Raw genomic sequence first — 24,833 nt, forward strand, 5'->3', positions numbered from 1 at the left:
GTCGGTCTCACCCCCCCACTCCCTTTCTCATACTCACCGATCCACAATCACCGGCGCGGCGCTGCACAGCGTTCACACTGTGGCAGCTTCTCCTCTTTTGAAAATGCCGGACGCTCATTAATCCATCTTTTATTCCCTGCTTCCCCTGCCCATCGGCACCTATCATTGGTTGCAGTCAGACATGCCCCCATGCTGAGTGACTGCTGTCTCACTGCAACCAATCACAGCCGCCAGTGGGCGTGTCTCAAAAACTTGTTCATCGTTTGCAGAAGTGTATCCAATCGTCTGGTGATTATGTTGGAAAAGTGAATATTGGAAATTAAAGAGCACATTCTAATGATTATTTTTGCATTTCATTTTTTTAAAATATTCCCATTGAAAGCCAAGTTCCGAAGGTGGAGACATTACTTTTCATTCATGCTCTGTTTTCTGGTTTTACAATCACCCCACATGTGGTCCTGATCTTTTAGCTGGATATTTAATACTGCTCAACAATTCCAGAAGCTCTAAACATAAAAGGAATGGATTTTGCAGGGTGAATGCTGACATTTTTCCATAGATATGCCATTTCAGCACCCAATATGTTGTGCTTGGTATGATACATAGTGAATGATATAAAAACACTTAAATTATTATACTTTGTTTCTTGGATATATAAATACTAGGGATATCCGTCAAATAGGTCGCCGCTATGCGAATATTCGATGCGGAATGTAAGTCTATGGAAGCCCGAAGAGTTTCGAATAGTTGTTATTCGGGTTTCCCATAGACTTACATGTGCGCATCGAATATTCGCGAATAGTCGAATAGCGGAGACCTATTCGGCAAATATTCGCGAAGCCGAATATTTGAGGTATTCGATCATCCCTATTAAATATATTTGTTGTGATCCTACTCTTTTGGCTGGATATATGGCAGGGTTTAGGAGTGCAAGAGCATTGCATGCATCTGAGGCTTAATTTGGGGATTTACAAAGTATTGGCTGTTTATTGCTGTCATTCTAAGGGATAAAATAAGAGAAACCCAAGAGATGTGACCCTTCATGGTGAAGAGAACAATAGTTACCCATAAATATTTTCTCCAAAACTATACGGCATGTAGCAAAAATTGAAAATATTATTTTTTCGATTTTTTCACAGTAAAGGGCTACTTTTTTCCAAGGTTAACAATATGGTATAGGAGACATACTTTATTCTGTGGATGATTATGATTATTAATATAATAAATATATATTGTTTTTATTTATGTTTTACTATGTGTCTACTATAGCAATGCTTAAAAAAATATTTTTGTGCTACCATATTCTCGAAACATGGAAACTTTTTGAATTGTCTGTTGGCAAAGCCATATGAGAGCTTAGTTGCAGATGTAATATGCATTCTTTTTTCTAAGTATGCTCCCTTCAGATGTTGGGACATATGGAAGAATGATTGTCCAAAGAAGACAAGGTGAGCACTACCATGAGTACTGTATCATTTGAACAGTAAAGCATCTTGATACCATATGTCAGGTTTTTTTTCATCCAAGGGAGTGGGCTCATTCACAACTTTGCCTAAGAACACTGGCATGGATAAAGAATGGTATTTAATTACCCATCAAGAGCATATTCTCCTAATGAGAGCAACTTGGTGATGAACAATGTCTTTTCTAGCAACATGTCAAAAGGCAATAGTGATAAATAAGTGGCTCAGTGAACAGAACATTGAAATGTTGGGTCCATGGCTAGAAAACATTAGCGGGGGGGGGGGGTGTTTGGTAGTTCTTTGATGTTGCTGGAACAAAGCAGCTCTGTCAACACTATAGTGGCCACAGCTTGGGTACTACAAATCCACCCCCTATTCAAATTGATAGGAGGGTGGATCTGTAGTACCTTACCATGGTCACTATACTCTTGGTGGAATGGCTGTGTTCTGGCAGTATCCAAGAACTTAAGGCAACTCCGGCGCTATGATTTGCTGATAGGGGGGTGGGATGTTGCACCACCCCAATCAGATATCAATAGCCTATTCGAAGGGTAGGCCATCAATTAAAAAATAGAGGCCAACTGCTTTAACAGTTCCACACTGAATAAAGTAGTTTGTGTATACTCTGTCACATTTGTGCAGTAAATGCTGCATGAGGTTCAAGATGATTTTTCCAATATTTTCAAGACTTTTTGGGCACAAAAAGCTATTTGTTTCGGATTCCTTGCTGTCATAAATATTAAAACATAACATATATACCCAATTCTTCTCGTACAAACTGTATTTACACCTTATCTAGCTCTTTTGGATGGTATATACTGCCTAAATGACAATTACCCCTTAAAATTAATTAGGAATTTTTCCACACTCGCATCAAGCGTGTAACATTTTAGAAATGTGTCATTTTATGTATTAATAAGTGACCTTAATTTGTAATGATAGTCATTCTTGGGATGACTTGAAAGGTTTCCTGCATTCATTTTGAAGGGCAGGAACAGCATTAATGCTTTCTATTTGATTATTGCATTACTACAGAAAAAAAACTTGCAAAGCATGGATAGAACTTGCAGTCTAGTAAGCATGGGTGGGTGGCTATAATTCAATTCCCTGGTGTAACACAAGGCCTTTATATGTCTTTTATTTCATAGATATTTGTCTGAATCCAGATCCTTGCATAACATTATATAGTCATTTGTATCAAAAACTGCCTTGCAGAGAAATTTGTCCTGTCCTCATATGATAAAAATTGAAATTAATTTATGAGGCAAAACTTGAGACATCTGTAGAATCACTGTAAATTGGGCAAACTGAGGAGGAGAAAATGTTGATGGATCCCCAAAAACATTTGCTAGCAGGATTGGACTGGGGTGTCTGGGGCACACAGGGGGAAATGACTCCAGGGGCCTACCCTACAGTTATATGTAAATACCGGTTATCCATTATCCCCATTATAGTGGAGCATTGACTGTAAAATACAGGCAGCTCCTGCACATCTCCTGTGCACACACCATAACTGATGTACAATTACAGTAGTTTGGAGTAAAGGGATTCTTTGGTGACAAGTTATCACTGATCCACAGGTTCGGTTGGCGATAACTTATTGATCGGTGGAACCAGACCAGTAGAAACTGCACTGATTGGAAGAATGAGGAACTTTCATCCCTGACAGGACACTTCTATCCCCATTATAAAATGGAGCAGCAGCAGGTCAGATGTGTGTCCACAGCGCCATTCATCCTCTTTGGGGTGGCAATATAAAAACAAGTACAACACTCAGCAGCCACTGAGGGAATTAATGGATCAGGGGACGAGTCGGACATGAGCTCCACTTTAATGGGGATAAGAGTTGCAGATCAGTCCTGATGAAGCGAGTCATGGCGAAACATGTCGGGGAGGCTATTAGCTGTTAGTTTTTAACAGCCAGTGTAGGTGATAGCCAGCCATATTACGTTAGGAATTTATCCAGTGTAGTGTCAGTCCGCGGCCGCACCTATCTTATACGTAATTGGCTTCCCACCTGCCAATTTAAAATTTTGTCCATTTATATAATTTAATAAAGTTTATTTGATTAGGTCTTTAGTTAGAGTACCTCTTGTTGCCCTTCGGGCAAATAGTGTTTGTATAATTACCCCTACGCTGACCGGGTATGACAATCAGAGGTTAGTGTTTATGTCCAGGTCCTTTGCACCACCTATTGTACAGGCCTAGACTCCTGCATTGCAGTGTTAAGCACCTTTGGTGAGTCACATGACTGATGTCACCAAAGGTCACTCTGCAACTGCAGAAACTTCAGTGATAGTACAGAACTTGTACTATCACTGTAGTTTATAAATGAAAGGCTGTGGGGCCCCAAGAGCATGGGTTCAGCTGCAAAGTCTGCTCGCCCCAAGAAACAGATAGCCCTGTGGCCCTGTACAGCTGCTGGTTGAGTTGACAGAGTCATATACTGCCCTGACCTTGGTCCAGCCGGCAATTACAAGATCATGGTTACCCCACACTATATAAGGCATGGGAAACCAATGAGGACCCTGTGAGCTAGCACTATATTATGGCTATTTTTGACAACTGGCTATATCTATACTAAGAGACATAGTACATGCAGTATCACTCTAGAAAATATCTGCCACTCTAATGGTAGGGCTTCAAATGCTGGTTGGTAATTTGATGCATATCCAAGTATGCTTACTGCATTAGGAACAGAAGAGATGAATCAGGAGTCTGGCACCTGAGTAGCAAAGTTGAGTCAAGTATACAGACTGCTCCAAGAACAGCAGAACTGAGTTTGTAATCAGGCACGTTGAAGCAGCAAAGCTGAGTGTGAGGACAGCACAGAGTAACAACTGAGCTGAGTTGATAGTCACCTTAGAGTGGCATAGCCAAATGTGTGGATAGCACTAAAGGCTGCTTTACATGGTACGATTTATCGTGCGTTCACATGTGCGATCGCACCCGCCCCCATCGTTTGTGCATTACAAGCAATTAGTTTCCCGTGGCGCACAAAGTCGGTAAAACCCGTCACACGTACTTACCTCCCGAACGACCTCACTGTGGGCGGCGAACATCCTCTTCCTGAAGGGGGAGGGACATTCGGCTTCACAGCGACATCACACAGTGGCCGGCCAATAGAAGCGGAGGGTCGGAGATGAGCGGGACATAACATCCCGCCCACCTTCTTCCTTCCGCATTGCCAGCGGGACGCAGATAAGCTGTGTTCATTGTTCCCGGGGTGTCACACAGAGCGATGTGTGCTGCCTCGGGAACGATGAACAACCGGCGCGCAGAAGGACGATCGATTTTTTGAAAATGAGCGACGTGTCAACGAGCAACGATAAGGTGAGTATTTTTGCTCATTCACAGTCGCTCGTAGCTGTCACACGCTACGATATGTCAAACAATGCCGGATATATCGTAGCGTGTAACGGGCCCTTAAGACCAGCAGAACTGTGTCTGTAGTCAGAGCCCTTTGACTTTTCAGAGACAAGTATGTGGACTGCACCAAGAAACAGCAATACTATGTCGGTAGTAAAACATCTTGCAATAGCAGAGTCAAGTTTGCAGACAGCACCCAGGAATATCTGAACTGAATCGGTAGTCAGACATCTTGGAGTGGAAGAGTCAAATGCAGAGACAGCATAGAATTTTTCTACAACCACCAATAGAAACACTTCATTGCAAAGGGATTTTTACAATAACCATGAGTTCAGTAGCCACTGAATGAATCAATATATCCTTCGCTCCCGCTAGTGGTTGCTGCAGGCAGACAGTGTTCAGCGACATATGTGAAGGGCAGCATGGTATTTGAAGCTTTAAGTTTATAAATGAGCAAGATATCTGATTTTCTACAGCTCTGTCGTACTATTTAACATGTACGTAATTTATTTATATATTACTTGTATATATAATGATATGATACAATTAATTTACCTTTTGCTGTCTGTAAGGTGTCTTGTACAAAATCCTTCAGTTGTTTTGCCCTTTCGTTTGTCCTTTCAGCATCCTTCCCAGTCTGTTCCCCATCTGCAGATACTTTTGCTGCCTGTCATTCATTTAAGAGAAAAGAAAACCAATTGCTGTAATAGGTTTTTCAGTAGCTGCAAAGTGTATTTTAAAAGGAACTTCTCAGATGACCTCGCTTTGGATATATACTTCACTTTACAGTGGAAAACAAAATCAATACATTATTGATCAGATCAACTGGAAATTAAATATGATGCACAGGTTAACAAATAAATTGCATTAGCTTCCCATTAACTAAATATAGGTTGTTTCTACTGCAATTTTAGATAAGTGTGTCTAGTAAAAAAAGAGGAAATAATGTAAAGTGAGCTATTGAAAGATTATTTAAAGTACTAAGCAGATACATTCTGAAAGAGGAAACAGATGGAATTAAGTTTAATTTGTCCATTGATCGAAATCTATCTAACATTGTCTAAAAGCTTTTTCCCTCAGGCATGTTTGCAAGAACGAGTAGCTCATCTCGGTAAGACTGTGTCTGGAAAGATATTCTCAATCAATATGTGAATTCTGATTTAAACATTTATTCTTCTTCCTATATCAATCAGCCATTACCTGAACACAGATATGTGGTTACAGTTTCTTCAGCTTCAGGAACTGCAATATTTGTTGTAGCCATAGTGCTTGAATTTTCAAAATTATAGTTGTTTTTATTCAAACTAGAAATATACATTCCACCTTATATAAAAAGAAATATATAAAAGTTGGGTAACTTCTTAGCTTTAATTTGTTATTATAGATGTTTGTTCACTGCGAGTTTTTTGGGCAACTCAAAACCACAAGTAGTGAAACAGAAAGCTCCAGAAAATTCCTTTTTCTTAAGTTTGTGTGTGGGGGAGAGTGGGTTATAGGGGTATGTGCGCACAATGTCTTTTTGAGATTCCTTTAACTATTTCAGGCTTCAAATTAAAGAGGTGATCTGAGTATTCTTCAGGTGGCTTCTGCTTGGAAGACACTTCATGTAAAAAAATTGCTTGTGACAAAGTTGGAGCAAGAAACTGCACAAGAGGTGCAAAAAAAAGGACACTTCAAGAAAAACAGCCAAAATTTAGCTGAAATGTCTTCTTCACCAAATACAGCATACTTGCTGTATTTGGTCTTGATATTCTATAAATACCATACCAGTGGCTACATTGATTTGAAATGTCTTCTTACATAACTCAGTAACTTAGCGGTTATACCGGCATCTAAAAGATATTGCATGAACATACCCCAAGGGTAAAGGTCGCTTATATCGGTACCGATATCACCAGCATGCGTACCCGCCCCCAAAGGTTGTGCGACACGGGCAAATCTCTGCCCGTGTCACACAACATCGCCCGGACCCGTCACACTACTTACCTTCCCTGCGACGTCGCTGTGACCGGCAAAACGCCTCCTTTCTAAGGGGGCGGTTCGTTCAGCATCACAGCGACGTCACAGCTGCATCACTGAACTGCCGCCCAATAGAAGCGGAGGGGCGAAGATGAGTGGGACGAACATCCTGCCCACCTCCTTCCTCTCGCATTGTGGCCGGGAGGCAGGTAAGGAGAGCTTTTTCGTTCCTGCGGTGTCACACGGAGCGATGTGTGCTGCCGCAGGAACGAGGAACAACTTCGTTACTGCTGCAGTAACGATATTTGAGAATGGACCCCCATGTCACCGATGAGCGATTTTGCGACGATGGAAAATCGCTCATAGGTGTCACACGCAACGGCATCGCTACAGCGGCCGGATGTGCGTCACAAAATCCGTGACCCCAATGAGATCGCTGTAGCGATCTCGTACCGTGTAAAGCCCGCTTAAGTACAACATATTCTTCAGGCTGATTCCATATGGAATCTGCCTGAAAAAGCACTTAGGAGATGCCAAAAAGAATGAACATATGTACAGCAATGTAAAAAAAAAAAACCTAAGCAGTGATTAGGTTCAATTTTCAATTTTTTTTTTTTATACTTCTGTAAGCTTTGAAGGCCAAGAAGTGGCTGAAAGAAGTGACTAGACTTCTGCTTGGAAGCCACCATTATATTACAGTCATAAGGTGTTTTCACCCTTGAAATTGTTCTAGAAAATGAGATATTTCTCCCAGAAACAAATTGCAGTTACACATGTTTTGTTATACACATATTTATTTCCTTTGTGTGTATTGGAACTAAACAAAAAAGAAAAAAAAGGCAAATGGTACATAATTTCACACATTTCAGATTTCATGATGCCTTGCACACAGTCAAGGCACCCAGTGCCAGAAGCCCCAAAACATCTTTGAACCCCCACCATGTTTAACTGTAGGTACTATGTCCATTTCTTTGTAGACCTCAATTTATTTTCACTAAACAGTAGAATGATGTGCTCTACCAGAATGCTCTATCTTGGTCTCATCTGTAAACAAGATGCTTTCCAAAAAGAATTTCGGCTTACCCATGTTAATTTTGGCAATCTGAAGACTTGCTTCTTTTTGTCTCTCTGTCAGCAGTGTGGTCCTCCTGGGTCTCCTGCCATAGCCTTCCATTTCATTCAAATGTCGATTGATAGTTCACGCTGAAACTGGTGCACCCTGATCCTGCAGAACAGCTTGTATTTATGTGTAACTTGATTGAGGCTGCTTAGCCACCATTTGGACTACCTTAGGTTGCAACCTTTCATCAATTTTTCTCTTGCGTCCACATCCAGGGTGATTATCTACAGTGCCATGGGTTGTAAACTTTTTGATTATGTTGTGTACCATGGACAATGGAACATGAAGCTCTCTGGAGAAAGACTTATAACCTTGAGCTTGTTGATATTTTTAAACAATTTTGGTTCTCAATTCCTCAGACAGTTCTCTTCTCTTTCTGCTCTCCATGGCCACAAAGACACACAATGCAAAGATTGAGTTAACGTCTCCCCTTTCTATCTGGTTTCAAGTGGGATTTTTATATTGCCCACGCCTGCTACTTGCTACAGGTGAGTTTGCACGATCATCTCATGCTAAAAATGAAGTTGTGAAGTTGTTTACCCTTAATTGTGGAAAGGTGGCAAGTATTTTCTCTGGGGGTTTTGTCTGAAATTATGCCCAATTTACCTTTTTCCCCCTTTTTTGTGTGTTGTTCCAATACACACAAAGGAAATAAACATGGGTATGGCAAATCATGTGTAAGTGCATAGTCTGCAGTGTGCTTCAGGAGCTTTTCCCGATGTATGCTGTAAATTTCCCATTCACCAGATGGAGGCCGACATTGTTTTTGCCTGGTATAATTTTTTTTACTGTACAGAAAAGCACACTGCACTTTCTTATACAAAGGGAAAGAAGTGCATAAAATGATGATGCGGTACACTTTTTTTTTTACAATCAGTCAATATGTACAGTACATAGCCTATAAAAGAATTCTTGATCTATTGCTAAGGTGCCACAGCTTTTTTTTTTTATAAAATCAGGATCCATTTTCATTAGAATAGCAATGGTGAGGGTCTCTTAAGGGTACTTTTCATGCTGCGACATTGCTAGCGATTTCATTAGCGATGTGAAATCCTAGATCGCAAGTGCGATCTTTCGAGATCGCACATGCGTAAAATGACCTATTTGCGATCCGAAAGATCGCACTTGCGATCTAGAATTTTACATCGCTAATGAGATCGCTAGCGATGTTGCACCATGTAAACTACCCTTTAGAGTGGACCATCGCCAATCACCATTATCAGTGATAAGTATTTAATATTTTACCCAAAGTTCTACCAATAAGAAGCAACCCTTTTTGAGTAATGCTGGAGTTCTCACAAAGAGCATCAACTACAGTTTATCACAAAAGTGATTACACCCCTCACATTTTTGTAACAGAAGATATGACACTTTGATAAAATATAAAATAGTCAGTGTACAGATTTTATAGCAGTGTAAATTTGGTGTGCCTTCTAAGTAACTAAACACATAGCTGTTAATGTCTAAACTGCTGGCAACAAAAGTGAGTACACCCCTAAGTGAAGATGGCCAAATTGTGCACAAAGTGTCATTATTTTGTGTGGCCACAATTATTTTCAAGCACTGCCTTAACTCTCTTGGACATGGAGTTCACTAAATTTTCACAGGAACCCCTGGAATCCTCTTCCATCCTCCATGAAGACATTAAGGAGCTGGTGGATAGTAGAGACATTGCGCTCCTCCACCTTCCATTTGAGGAGGCCCCACAAATATTCAATAGGGTTTAGGTCAGGAGACATACATGGCCACTCCAGCACCTTTATGCTTAGTTTCTTTAGGAAGGCAGTGGTCATCTTGGAGGTGTGTTTTTGGGTTATTATTAGGTTGAAATATTGCCTGTGGCCCAATTTTTAAATGGATTGGATGATGCTCAGCTTCAGTAAGTCACAGAACATGTTGGAATTCATGGTTCCTTTAATGATCTGTTGCTCCCCTCAGTCGACAGCACTCATGCAGTCCCAAGCCATGACGCTCTCACTACCATGCTTGACTGTAGACAAGACACTTGTCTTTGTACTTCTAACCAGGTTGCTGCCACACATGCTTGTCACCATCTAAACCAAATAAGTTAATCTTGATCTCATCGGACCACATTACATTATTGCGGTACTTCATGGTCTTAAGGGGGCTTTACACGCAACGACATCGTTAACAAGATGTCGTAGGGGTCACGGAATTCGTGACGCACATCCGTTCTCGTTAGCAACATTGTTGCGTGTGAAAGCTACAAACGTCTGTTAAAGATCAAAAATACTCACCTAATCGTTGATCGTTGACACGTCGTTCATATCCCAAATATCATTGCTGTTGCAGGACGCAGGTTGTTCGTTGTTCCTGAGGCAGCACACATCGCTATGTGTGACACCCCAGGAACGACAAACAACAATGTACCTGCGTCCTGCCGGCAACGAGGTGGGCGTGTTGTTAATGCGGCTGGTCTACGCCCCTCAGCTTCTATTGGCGGGCCGCTGTGTGACGTCGCTGTGATGCGAATGAACCTCCCCCTTAACAAAGAGGTTGTTCGCCGCCCACAGCGACGTCGCTAGGAAGGTAAATATGTGTGATGCGTACTAGCAATTTTGTCCGCCATAGGCTGCGATTTGGCCGTGACGCACAAACGACGGGGGCGGGTGCTTTCACGAGCGACATTGCTAGCGATGTCACTGCGTGTAAAGCAGCCTTTAGTCTGCTTGTCATCAACAAACTGTTTGCGTGCTTTCTTGTGCATATTTTTAAAAGAGGCTTCCTTATGAGATAAAAGCTATGGAGACCAATTTCATGCAGTGTGTGGCATATGGTCTGAGAACTGACAGGCTGACACCTCCACCCCTTTTAACCCCCACAACAATGCTGTCAGCACTCATCCGTCTGTTTTGAAAAGACAACTTCTGGATGTGACACTGAGCACGTGCACTCAACTTCTTTTGTTGACCATGGTGAGGCCTATTCTGAATAGAACCTGTCTTGTTAAACCGCTGTTTGGTATTGGTCTCCGTGCTGCAGTTCAGTTTCTGGGTGTTGGCAATCTTCTTATAGCTTAGGCCATCTTTATATAGAAAAACATTTTTTTTTTCAGATCCTCAGAGAATTCTTTTTCATGAGGTGCCATGTTGAACTTCCAGTGACCAGTATGAGAGAGTATGTGAGCGTTAACATCAAATTTAACACACATGCTCTCCATTTACACCTGAGATCTTGTAACACTAATGACTCACATGACATCGGAGAGGGAAAATAACTAGTTTGGCATAATTTGACGGTTTTCACTTGAGTGTACTCACTTTTGTTGTCAGTGGTTTGAACATTAATCATTATGGTGTGGGATATTTAGTAGGCGCAACATAGTTTCATAGTTTGAAGGTAGACTGATATCCATTGAGTTTAACCCATAGCCTAACACCAAATTTGCACTGTTTTACAAGCTGTACACTGATTACATTTTATCAGTGTTCTATCGTCAGTGTTGTCGCATGAAAAGATTTAATAAAATATTTACAAAAATGTGAGAAGTGTACTCACTTTTGTGATATACTGTATGCTTTACATTCTAATATAAAAAACAAGCATTGGCATTTTACTCTATTCACAATTGAATTTTCATTTGATTTGTGTTTTGAAGAGTAAACTAATTTGTAAAACGCCACTTAGGCATCCAAGCTGTTGCTATGGTAATAAGTGGCATCTTTACGTGTAGCATTCAGCGCTTTTCATAAGTTAACAGGTGATACCGGCTTGTGCTGTGATAAAAAATTGCAAACATGGTGACAAGATCAAATAATACAGATGTCTATCATTAAGCTGCTATAGAATTATATTCGCTTTCTCTTCTTCACTTATGGCTTGTAGTTGTGATTTCGTACGAACAGTAATGACTATTTTTACAGAATGGCTGATGGTTCTAGCTAACAATGCACTAAGCCTATTGGGGTTTTTCTAAGACCACTTTGACCTACTGAATCATCCATTAATCTAGCAAAATAATGGGATTTGTGTTCCAGGTAACTCACCATTAGTTTTACTGTCCAAACTGACCTTTTTGGATTCTGCTCCAAAAGTTCACCTAATTAATAATATTAACAGAGGCGTTTGTGGGGGGCTGATGATAAAAAACATTACCTATGTATCATTTCTATGAGATTTATTGCCAGGAGTTTTTTCCATCTCACGTACAGAAGGTGCAGCATCGATGGTAGTGTCTGTTTGTATATTACATTGGTTGCTGCTCCCTGTGACATTACGCTTTGCTTACTTATTCTTTCTTGAGATGCTTCCTTATATCGAAAAGGACATTCAGGAATGAGATGTAGGCAGCAGGGAAGTACACGGGTAGCATAAAGCAACTTGATGCCAAACTTTAAAACTCAGGCTAGGTACAAGTTAAAATAATCTTATATCTTTCAGATACAAGGAAAGTATTTGCAAAGGTCTGTCAGTCTAGAGCACTCTTCCGCCAAGTCAAAACTCCAGAGAGCTGCTCTGGCTGTCCCTGCACCTACAGAACTGACATGAAGGGAAGATGTTCATTTATCCATCTCACTCCACATGGATAAAATTGATTGTTTTTCAACATTTCCCCCTGGGTATCAATCAAGGTGAATATATCAGATTTTCACCTGGTTATCAATTTCACTTTGCAGCAGGACCTAACTTGGTCTTTTTTTTTATTGCTGTCCTTTTTCCTAGTTTACAGGTAGAAGATTTAACTAACTATTGCCAAGGTTTACACATCGTTTTCAGTCAGCATCCGCCTGAGCTTTCCAAGGAGCAACAGGTTAATGATAGTGTGCCGCCCCCGTGCCATCCTGCCGCTGCTCGGGCCCGGACCTTTCGGTGGGTGGCTCGAGGGTCTCCGGACCCGGGGGGTCCTGCGGACACTCCGAATGAAAAGGGTTTGGGGGTTGGTGTATGTAGGACGTATATGTACGGGCTGGGCCGTACTAGGTTCGTGACACCACCCACGGTATGTGGTGAGTTTTGACACCACCGCTGCAGTTATGGGGCACCCGGGGGAGATGTTGTGCAGCAAGTTGTTAACCCCTCAGTGGGCAGGGATGGTGACCCCAGGACCCGTTGGGGTTGGTGGTGAAGGGAGATGTGCTGGTGTACTCACTATTAAAGAAACACACTAGTCTCTGGTAAACCAAGGTGATGATGGTCGGTGCCCGCAGCCGGCTGCGTTCTTGTTCCCCCACCCGGCTGGTGGTCTCTGTCTTTCTCCTGCACCTTTTGTAGAACGGTGGACTGCCTGTGCTTGCAACTTCAGGAGTCCGCTCCCGGCTGGTTGTAGCCTAAGGAGCCCTTGCCCGCAGACGCTGGCCCATGGGTTCCACGTAGCCGTCTTACCGGCTCCTGCAGACGGAGATCGCCATCTGCCTCCTAGCCAAAGGCACCAGGGCTCCTACTCTGGTACCTGTTCAATTTGGGGTATTCGCCTCTGCTGGATCTGCACACAGCTCCAGCCCACACTCCTCTCCAACCTAAACTCTAACAGGAACTGTTTACTTTCCCACTCCGGGCTGTCTAAACTCCTCGGTGGGCGTGTTCCAACCGCCTGGTTCCACCCCCTGGTGTGTCTATCTAGCCTTGAGGGGGCAACTAGGGTTTTGAGGTTGGCTGATGTCACCTATGAGGGAAAGGTGTAGTGCAGAGGCCTATTTGGTGACTACCTGGCCTGGCCAGGGCGTCCCACTCCCCTTTTGTTAAACACAGACTGTCCGCGGGCTGTCCGCCCACTACCGGTTTATTTTGATGAACTGAAAAAGATAAAGATTTTGAAAAACATATACAATTATAATAACATATTTACATAGTACAAATATTTTGGTTATCTTCCCTTACAGGAGGCGGGTTACTTAAATGTTGCATAAAAACATTTTTATTAACCGGGACGGGACGGGACCGGGTCCTTTTCACCTTAGCCCACCCAAGCAAACCTAGCCCTAGTGCCACCACTAAGCACTGGTGCGCACCCCTTTTCCCCAGTCGAGGAAACGGGTTCGGGTCCAGGTGTTGCCCACACGGGCCGGGTAATAAGTTCCTTACCCGGCAGTCTCTCTCAGAGGCCCCACATCCAGGGGACCCCTGACCCAGAGGATAGTCACTGGTTGCCATAGTGTCAGGACCTCGGCCTACTCTGCCGCAGGCCCTTCCTTCAGCCAGCCTCTCCGGAGACTGCGGCATGATGAAAAGGGTGGTCTGGGGCTATTTGCAAGACACAATAGTTAATGAGTTGGCCTGCAAGTTCTCAGCCGTGTCTTTTTCTAAGGTTGTTTAAATGGGAAACGTCAAAGGGTCCCAACGGGGAACTGAACTGATTGGTAGCCAGGAACCACTACCACTTTAATACTCTGAATCTTCTGGGTATTCGGGACTGGAGGGAGGCGGAGAGGGGTGGACACACTGTAGGGCACTTCGGGCTACCCTCCTCCGGACATCCAGGGCAAACGACCCCCTCTCTCCTCAGTGTCGGGTGTACGTTACCAGCTCTCCGGGCTCCAGGTCCCAGTCGGGATGGTCGATGGGAAGATGCGGGTACACGTCCCTCCGGGACACGAAAATCTTGGCCTCCATGCCCGGCTCAAAGATGAAACCCCATCCTCGTTGGGGGTCAAAGTGCCGGACCTGGCCTTCGTGTGTCGGGCCCCTCACCCGATAGGTGGCGTTCCTGAGATTGTCCTTCTCCTGGATGGTTCAGGATAGGACTTCCGCTTTCCTCTTCTCACGAGCCGTAATTTCCCGGCCCAGCTGGCGCTGCTTCCGCTCCCAATATGGAGCGTCTGCGGCCTGCTCCAGTTTCTACGCGGGGGTCGGGCCCAGCCAGAGTTTCCCTGTGCCGGCTACAACTGACACTTTCTGCACTGGGGAACCCTGCTGCTACATGGCCTGCTCGGTTGCTTAACAGCTGCAACCCCGCGGTGCCTCAGCCAAGGCTTGGAATCTGGGAGCGGCCAGCTTTGCCCGCTGGGCTGGCTTCCGGTTAGGAATTGCCTCCACCTTGGCCGGGCGGACTGCCAGAGCCATTGTCATCTGGGGCGCGTCCTCCTCTGGGATCGATGGCGGGTTCAGGGAAAGATGGGGCACCTTCCGGACGCTGGTCTTTCGCGGAGCTGGTGTTGGTGTCGGCCTCTTCGGGCGGGTCCTCGCGGGCTGACTGCAGGGGCTCCGCTGCCGGTGTTGATGGCAGCGGACTGAGCGGGGAGGCAGTCACGGGTGCAGGCGGTGAGGCAGGCAGTGCGGCGGGCAGTGGCAGACCGGTCCCTTCAGCCTGGATGGCCAGTCCCTCAGGGACTCAAGGGCATGGGTCGCTTACTCGCTCCTCCAACGCTGTATTCACTTCACGGATCCTCAAAGCCGCGGCTATCTCCGTCATCTCAGCTGCCCACCGCCTTAGCAGGCAGGTCGCTTGTGCCTTGATGCGGCAGAAAATCTGCTCTATTCGGGCTTCCACCCAGGCCACTGTGCCAGGCTCGAGCTCCTCCACCGCGGGCTTGCCAGATGGTGCGGCCATACTGCTCGACTGGTGTCCAGGAACGGGGAATGTGGCAGGGTCCTGGAGTCCCTGCCCTTTATCTGCTTGGTCACATCCTGCAAAGTTTTCACCCGCCCCCTTGGTCTTTTCCTGGCACTCCTCTTTTAGGCCGGTAAGTTTCGCTTTGCAACTCCCGGCCTTGCTTTTCGGCCATGTTCCCATGGGGCGGGGCTTTCGCGCCCTTTTCTGGGGGAAGAAGACTCTGGGTGGGAATCTTCACGCCAAAAGATGGCGGCAAGATGGCGATTTCTGGAGATTTTGCAACGGATCACCGCTGACTTCAACACAAGGCGCACTTCCACAAGGTAAGTGGATGGGTAAGTATCCTGTTCGTGACGCCAAGTTTTTCGGGATGTGCCGCCCCCGTGCCAGCAGCCTGCCGCTGCTCAGGCCCGGACCTTCCGGTGGGTGGCTCGAGAGTCTCCGGACCTGGGGGGTCCCGCGGACACTCCGAATGAAAAGGGATTGGGGGTTGGTGGATGTAGGATGTATATGTATGGGCTGGGCCGTACTAGGTTCGTGACGCCATTAACGGTATGTGGTGAGTTTGGACACCACTGCTGCAGTTACGGGGCACCCGGGGGAGATGTTGTGCAGCAAGTTGTTAACCCCTCCCTGGGCAGGGATGGTGGCCCCAGGACCCGTTGGGGTTGGTGGTGCAGGGAGATGGGCAACCGCAGGTTGCTGGTGTACTCACGAGTAAGGAAACACACGAGTCTCTGGTAAACCAAGGTGATGGTGGTCGGTGCCCGCAGCCGACTGCTTTCTGGTTCCCCCACCTGGCTGGTGGTCTCTTTCTCCTGCACCTTTTGTAGAACGGTGGACTTCCTGTGCTTGCAACTTCAGGAGTCCGCTCCAGGCTAGTTGTGGCCTAAGGAACCCTTGCCCGCAGACCCTGGCCCGTGGGATCTCTGAGACTTGGCGGTGGCCCTTTATCCCCCTCGGTGGGCTGTTGCCTTCTCATAGGGACTTTGGGTAGGACAGGACCTCTAGTCCTGGCCTCAATCGGTAAATTAGCTGGTTTCAGTCGCTTCTGGTCCTGGCTTCAGGGTCCGAGTACCCCCGTGTGTGCTCCCATTTCCGAGTCGGTTCCCCGGGTCGGTACCGGTGGGCTACAACCCTGTCCCGGTCCACCTCGGTTCCACCGAGCCGTCTTCCCGACTCCTGCAGACGGAGACCTCCGTCTGCCTCCTAGCCAAAGGCACCAGGTCTCCTACCCTGGTACCTGTTCAATTTGGGGTATTCACCTCTGCTGGAGCTGCACACAGCTCCAGCCCACACTGCTTGATAAAGACCACCAGGTCGAAACGTTGCTGTCATACAATTGATGGAATAAAGAATTGCATGTTTTTTCACCCAGAGGACCGCTGTCATCTTTGTTATAGGGTTTTGAGGTTGTCTAATGTCACCTATGAGGGAAAAGTGTAGTGCAGGGGCCTATTTGGTGACTACCTGGCCTGGCCAGGGCGTCACAATAGACAATGGAGATTTTACTCTTTGTCAATGGGTCCATGAACAATTCTATGGCGCCCTCTGAAATCTATGTCCATCACTGCTTGGAAACTCATCACTCATGTTTGATAAGCAAAGGAGCTTAAGTGATTCATTAGTAGCTTTAAAAACACTTGTATAACCAGAACAGATGAGAACCTCATAGAAGAACCAAATATCAGTTTAATGGATATTGTTGAAATTTCATAGAGGTATATAATACATTTTGGTAGGTTGGGGTCTAGGTACTGAGACCTCCATTAAGTGATAATGTGAATTGGTAAAAAAGCTCAGCCAAATGATGCTCAATTGAGACTAATGATTGGATCAATAGAAAATCTATGATCCCCTATTCAGTCTTCAAGGAAAGCAATTCCTTTTAGCACCTAAAGCCCACTGATCAAATTTTGACATAAACGTGTTATAAAAAGTCTACACATTGGTATTTGCAATAAAAACAATCATACCAAGCAGAATCATTTCTGAACTTGTTCCACCTTTAATGTCACTCATAATCTGTTCAGTTCAACTGAAAAATAAACTAAAAAAAAAGTTTTCAGTGGAAAAAGAAAAATAAATAATTAAAATACTATGGTTGCATAAAGCTGTACACCCTTCAATTAATACTTTGTTAAAATACTTTCTGAATATATGAAAGCATTCAGTTTTTTCTTGGGTATGAGTCTATCAGCATAGCACATCTATAATTGGCAATCTTTATCCACTCTTTCCTGCAGTAGTGCTCCATATCTGTCAGATTTTGAGAGTATAGTCCTCTTCAGGTGAACTTGAAAGGGTTTCAATCGGATTCCCCGCACTGACTAGGCCATTCCCAAACTTTGATCCCTTTCTGGAAGCCATTCTGTTGTTGAATTAGAGGCAGGCATAGTTTCTTGTCAATAAACAGCAATTCCTCCACTAAAAGAGTTAATATTGTATCTCAAAAGAAAATTGAGCAAGGAGATTAAAAAATAACTTTTAATAAAAATATAAATTAAATGTGCCCCTTAAAGTAGGTTCTAGATACCTAAAAACACGTTTGACATCACAGTACATAAATAAGGTGCGTGAATAACCCTGCAGGTAAGTAAAGGATCAATCTCACCCCAGAAAGTCAATGTTGAATCCACAAATACAACCAGAATACAAGGAATGGAGATGTAGGCACTAGAGATCAGCGGACCCGTTGAAGTTTGGGTTTGGCCGGTTCAGCTGAACTTTAGATAAGGCTGGAGTTACACTTGCATATGACTCACACAAGTGCAATGTGACAAAATATCGCATTGCACTCGGCCCCATGTAAGACAATGCTGTAGCTCAGATCTGCATGTTTTTCCTCAGCCTTGACCGGACTGAGGAAAAAATCGCAGCATGCTACGATTGTGTGCGAGAGCCGTGTCACTTGCACTTATTAAAGTGAATGGGTGCGAGAGAAACATCGGACTGCACTCGGATGTTATCCCAGTGTAGTGCGATATACGCACAGGCTGACAATGGAGGAGATAGGGAGATTAACCACTCCCTCTCCTCTACAGCGCCCACCCTCTCCTTTACAGCTGTGACCCGACCGCAAGACAGTGTCACTGTCTCATGACACTAGGCTCACGCTCGCAGCAGAGCCTGAGTCGGGGGTCATTAGCATATCGCATCCATTGCCGTATGCTAATGTGACTCCAGCCTAAAGCTCAGTTCTGGACCCACACTTGACCTGAATCGCATTGAAAGTTAATAATTGGGAAGTTAGGCTCTCCGCCCACATACAGCCAGCCATAAACAGAGTAGTTCTGGGGGAGAGTGTTTTATTTTCACTTTTTTGGAGGGTATACACTACAGCCAGTAACTCTGTTTTTACCTCCAGTGTGAGACATTCAAACACTGCATGCGACTCGTAATGGGCCGAGCACCGAGCGCACCCAAGCACAGCGATGTACTTGAACTCCAAAATCAAACACTGATTTTCTTTGAAAAGTCTGTGTTCGGCACGAACACTGAACTATACCGTTCGGGTCAGCTCATCTGTAATGGGTAGAGATGATTGAAGCTGTAAAGTTCAGTGTTCATATCGAACATAGACTTTACAAAACAAATCAGTGTATAAGTTTAGAGTTCTGGTGCTCTACATATGCTAACCACTCACTCAAGCATCACTCTGCTCATGTACGCATAGTACTCAGCCCAGTGCAAGCTGCTTGTAGTGTTTGAATGGCTTGCACTGGGGGTAACAAGAGCATTATCAGATGTAGTGTGCACCAACAAAATAAAAACGGAAAAAGTCAGCCAACTCTCCCTGGAGTTTTACTGTTTATAGCTGACTGTATGTGGGTGGCTAGCCAATAAATGACATCCATTTAGGTTCATGTTAAGCTGGGTTTACACACTGCAACATCGCAAACGACATCGCTGTAACGTCACCGGTTTTGTGACGTTACAGCGACCTCCCCAGCGACATTGCAGTGTGTGAAACCTATCAGCGACCTGGCCCCTGCTGTGAAGTTGTGATCGCTACAAATCGTTCAGGACCATTCCTAGGTCCTTTGTTTCCCGCTGTGCAGCATGCATCGCTAGCAAGTTTCAGTGTGTAAAAGGGACTTTACAGCGACTCCGCGGCTCTGTCTGTGTAGAGTCCTGATTAGCGGTCACCGGTGAAGGATTCACCGGTGACCGCTAATCCCCCGAGTGACTGAAGTGTCCCCCCCTCTCTCATACTCACCGATCCCCGATCACCGGCGCTGCACGGTGTTCACTCTGCTCCAGCGGCTTTTCCTTTTTTGAAAAAGCCGGACGCTCATTAAACAATCTCGTATTCCCTGCTTTTCCCCGCCCACCGGCAAATATGATTGGTTGCAGTGAGACACGCCCACACGCTGAGTGACAGCTGTGTCACTGCACCCAATCACAGCAGCCGGTGGGCGTGTCTATACTGGGCAGTAAAATAAATAAATAAATAATTAAAAAATCCGGCGTGAGGTCCCCCCAATTTTAATACCAGCCAGATAAAGCCATACGGCTAAAGGCTGGTATTCTCAGGATGGGGAGCTCCACGTTATGGGGAGCCCCCCAGCCTAACAATATCAGCCAGCAGCCGCCCAGAATTGCCGCATACATTAGATGCGACAGTTTTGGGACTGTACCCGGCTCTTCCCGATTTGCCCTGGTGCGTTGGCAAATCGGGGTAATAAGGAGTTATTGGCAGCCCATAGCTGCCAATAAGTCCTAGATTAATCATGTCAGGCGTCTCCCCGAGATACCTTCCATGATTAATCTGTAAATTACAGTTAAAAAACACACACCCGAAAAATCCTTTATTAGAAATAAAAAACACTAACAAATTCCCTCATTACCAATTTATTACCCACAACAAAGCCCTCCTTGTCCGGCGTAATCCACGGTCCTCCAACGTCGCATCCAGCTCTGCTGCATGCAGGTGACAGGAGCAGCAGAAGACACAGCCGCTCCTGTCACCTGCACGCAGCTAATGAAGAGAGCCGTGTGATCGGCTGAGCTGTCACTGAGGTTACCTGGATCCAGCGGTGGCCGCGGGTAACCTCAGTGACAGCTCAGCTGATCGCGCTACTCACCGCCGCTCCGGTCAGCTCCACGCAGCAAATGAAGTGAGTAGCGCGATCAGCTGAGCTGTCACTGAGGTTACCCGCGGCCACCGCTGCATCCACCGCTGGATCCAGGTAACCTCAGTGACAGCTCAGCCGATCACACGGCTCTCTTCATTAGCTGCGTGCAGGTGACAGGAGCGGCTGTGTCTTCTGCTGCTCCTGTCACCTGCATGCAGCAGAGCTGGATGCGACGTTGGAGGACCGTGGATTACGCCGGACAAGGAGGGCTTTGTTGTGGGTAATAAATTGGTAATGAGGGAATGTGTTTGTGTTTTTAATTTCTAATAAAGGATTTTTTCGGGTGTGTGTTTATTTACTGTCACTTACAGATTAATCATGGAAGGAATCTCGGGGAGACGCCTGACATGATTAATCTAGGACTTATTGGCAGCTATTGGCTGCCAATAACTCCTTATTACCCCAATTTTCCAACGCACCAGGGCAAATCGGGAAGAGCCGGGTACAGTCCCAGAACTGTCGCATCTAATGTATGCGGCAATTCTGGGCGGCTGCTGACTGATATTGTTAGGCTGGGGGGCTCCCCATAACGTGGGGCTCCCCATCCTGAGAATACCAGCCTGCAGCCGTATGGCTTTATCTGGCTGGTATTAAAATAGGGGGAACCGCACGCCGGATTTTTTAATTATTTATTTATTTATTTTACTGCACAGTATAGACACGCCCACCGGCTGCTGTGATTGGGTGCAGTGACACAGCTGTCACTCAGCGTGTGGGCGTGTCTCACTGCAACCAATCACATTTGCCGGTGGGCGGGGAAAGCAGGGAATACGAGATTGTTTAATGAGCGGCCGGCTTTTTCAAAAAAGGAAAAGCCGCCGGAGCAGTGTGAACGCCGTGCAGCGCCGGTGATCGGGGATTGGTGAGTATGAAAGAGGGGGGGAAATCACCAGCAATTGAGGTGAGTAACGCGATCAGCTGAACTGTCACTGAGGTTACCCGCGGCCACCGCTGCATCCACCGCTGGATCCAGGTAACCTCAATGACAGCTCAGCCGATCACACGGCTCTCTTCATTAGCTGCGTGCAGGTGACAGGAGCGGCTGTGTCTTCTGCTGCTCCTGTCACCTGCATGCAGCAGAGCTGGATGCGACGTTGGAGGACCGTGGATTACGCCGGACAAGGAGGGCTTTGTTGTGGGTAATAAATTGGTAATGAGGGAATGTGTTTGTATTTTTTATTTCTAATAAAGGATTTTTCATGTGTGTGTGTGTTTTTTAAACGGAAATTTAAAGATTAATCATGGAAGGTATCTCGGGGTGACGCCTGACATGATTAATCTAGGACTTATTGGCAGCTATGGGCTGCCAATAACTCCTTATTACCCCGATTTGCCAACGCACCAGGGCAAATCGGGAAGAGCCGGGTACAGTCCCAGAACTGTCGCATCTAATGAATGCGGCAATTCTGGGCATCTGCTGGCTGATATTGTTAGGCTGGGGGGCTCCCCATAACGTGGGGCTCCCCATCCTGAGAATACCAGCCTGCAGCCGTATGGCTTTATCTGGCTGGTATTAAAATAGGGGGGGACCGCACGCCGGATTTTTTAATTATTTATTTATTTACACGGCACACAGAGCCGCGCGGCATTAAATGAAGTCGGGTGAAGTTCACCTGCTGTCCCCAATGACCAGCTAGTCGCTCTGCAGGTCCGGATCGCTGTTAGGTCGTTGGCCAGGTCTGCCTGTTTGACAGCTCACCAGAGACTTTGTAGCGATCCCGGCTAGGTTGAGATCGCAGGTTGAATCGCTAGAAAGTCTCAGTGTGTAAACCCAGCTTTAAGTCTGGGTCCAGAACCAAACTTTATGTAAAATCCGGTTAAACCCGCCGAACAGAGTTTCAACGGGTCAGCTCATCTCTACTAACGGGCACTAGAAATTTCCATGTCTTGACTCATGAATTATCTCCTAACCTGACAAGGACAATGCTCAAGTGTGGTCCTGTCTCACTTGCTGCAAAATGAGGTTTTGATGCAAAATGAACTGATATTTGGAACTTTTCATAATTCCCTTTGACTTGACTAAAGCTCCAGTTCCAGCTGCTAAAAGTTAGAACCAAAGCATAATGCATCCTCCACCATGCTTCTTTTTGGGTATGGTATTCTTTTGGTGATGCACATTGTTGGCTTTGTGACAAACATATCATTTGGAATTATAGCCAAAATGTTCATGTTTAGTTTCATCAGACTATAACAGGTTTTCCTACATTCCTTTGGCAGACTTAACATAGGTTTTGCAAAAGCATAGCCGAGCCTGAATATTTTTTTCTAAGAAAATCCTTCCATTTTGCCACACTGCCCAACAGGCCAGACATTTGAATAATATAGGATATTGTTGTCACATGCTGTACACATTCAGTACTTTCCAGAAACTTATGCAGCAACTTTATTGTTGCTCTAGGTCTCTCGACAGTCTTCTAAACAATTTTCTTTTTGTTTTTGGTTATATTACTGTTGTGCCAACTTTAAGATACTTCTTGATGGACATCTTAAATACCAAATATTCACATTACCTTAAAACCAATAACTTTAATGAACATATATGCCACAAACATAGTACGTACAATTTTTTCATATATTATAGTGTGAGGAGAAGGTGGGAATACATATATACCCTACTCTCTATCTCTTCCTAAAATACGGGGGTCGGCGTCCTATTTATCAATGACGCCCCCATTCCACGCCGACTAACCTCTGTACTGACCCTCCGCTATCTCTATATACTCAGTGCTCCTATTTCATAGTGGGTAAAGTGTGTCATCAAAGAGAAAGCCCACAAGGGATAGAATGTGCACTGTTATCAAGAGTACATTTCGTCATTATCTGTCCGTCAGTAACCGATGGGATGGTCCTAATTAGTCAACTACAAATAAAAACAATATATCTGTATCCATACATTTCAAGCAATGTATTTGCTGTAATTTAGTCCAAGAATCTCCCTACGCATTTCACCCCCTGTGTAGTTTAATGGGGCTCATCAGCGGCACATTAGAAAAAGATCCTTGAAATTCAGGTCACAGCTGGCAAACTGGTTCAGCTTTTTATCTCAACACTGAAGACCACCTGGTGTTGGGGACCCTCTTGAGTAGTCAAAATATGATTAAATGGATGCTATACTGCATCTGTCTTCACTGATTAGTGATTTCAGTCTGTGGACTTCTAGACTCTACCGCCAACTCTGGTTGCTGGATGTCAGCAGTTACCATACTCTTGTATCAACATCAGGCATTTACTCTGCCCCTGTCTACAGGTGTATTATGACACACTTAGTGAATATAACCAGGATTGCAGGTACGCACCACAACACCCAGCAATGAGTAATTTTTTTTCAAGGGTTTGTTGTCATAGATTACAATCAATCTTTGTATGTCTGTCTATTTATGCCTTTTTAGCTCTCATCCAGACATTTTTGAACACTTATTCCTTCCACTGACTTTGGGATGACAATATCCTAGCGGCGGTGTCCTCCCTGTAATGGTGTCTCTTTGGTGACACACTTTACCCACTATGAAATAGGAGCACTGGGTTTATAGAGATAGCGGAGGGTCAGTACAGAGGTTAGTCGACGTGGAACAGGGTCATCATTGATAAATAGGATGCCGACCCCCGTATTTTAGGAAGGGATAGAGTAGGGTGTATATGCATTCCTACCTTATCTTCACACTATAATATATGAAAAAATTGTACGTACTATGTTTGTGGCATATATGTTCATTAAAGTTATTGGTTTAAGGTAATGTGAATATTTGGTATTTAATTAGGATATCCTACCTGAGTAGTATCTTAAATCGGTTTTTGATTGATGAACATCTTCACAGTCTCATGGTACATCTAATACTTTTGAAATTGTTGGGTACCCTTCCACTGACCGATAACTTTCAGCAATGAGATCCCTTTGCTGTGTTGTAAGTTGTTTGACCATGGCTTTTTCTATAAAATGCAACTGAGAAAATTTCAATAAAATCCTGCTAGTATAGCTAAACTATATATGAGTTAATCAGAATAAATTTAAATTACACCAGCTGTGTACTGACTACTATGTAACATACATTTTAATGTGATTGGCTAATTCTGAACACAAACAAATCTCTAATGAAAAGATGGTGGTGTTCACACTTATGCAATCCCATTATTTTAATTTTTGTTATTTTTATTTTAACCTCAAAATAATCTCAGTTTGATTCTCAATGGATTTGTGCAGATTATGGGTGATACATTTCTGAAATTATTTAGATTTTTTTTATTAATAGATTTTTATTTACATGACAAAAGTCTGA

The 24,833-nt window shown here is 44.6% G+C and overlaps 1 protein-coding gene across 6 annotated transcripts in view; it reads right to left on the minus strand.

Moving 5' to 3' along the window:
* Window positions 1-24,833, minus strand: part of LAMA2 (laminin subunit alpha 2) — a 1,231,414-nt gene that overhangs the window by 246,549 nt on the left and 960,032 nt on the right. For all 6 annotated transcript variants that reach the window (XM_075339908.1, XM_075339907.1, XM_075339906.1 and 3 more), the window contains one exon: window positions 5,388-5,499. In XM_075339908.1, coding sequence (XP_075196023.1) covers window positions 5,388-5,499 — 112 coding nt within the window. The remainder of the gene's footprint in view (window positions 1-5,387; window positions 5,500-24,833) is intronic.

Source organism: Anomaloglossus baeobatrachus, chromosome 3 (assembly GCF_048569485.1).
Source record: "Anomaloglossus baeobatrachus isolate aAnoBae1 chromosome 3, aAnoBae1.hap1, whole genome shotgun sequence".
Lineage (NCBI taxonomy): Eukaryota > Metazoa > Chordata > Amphibia > Anura > Aromobatidae > Anomaloglossus > Anomaloglossus baeobatrachus.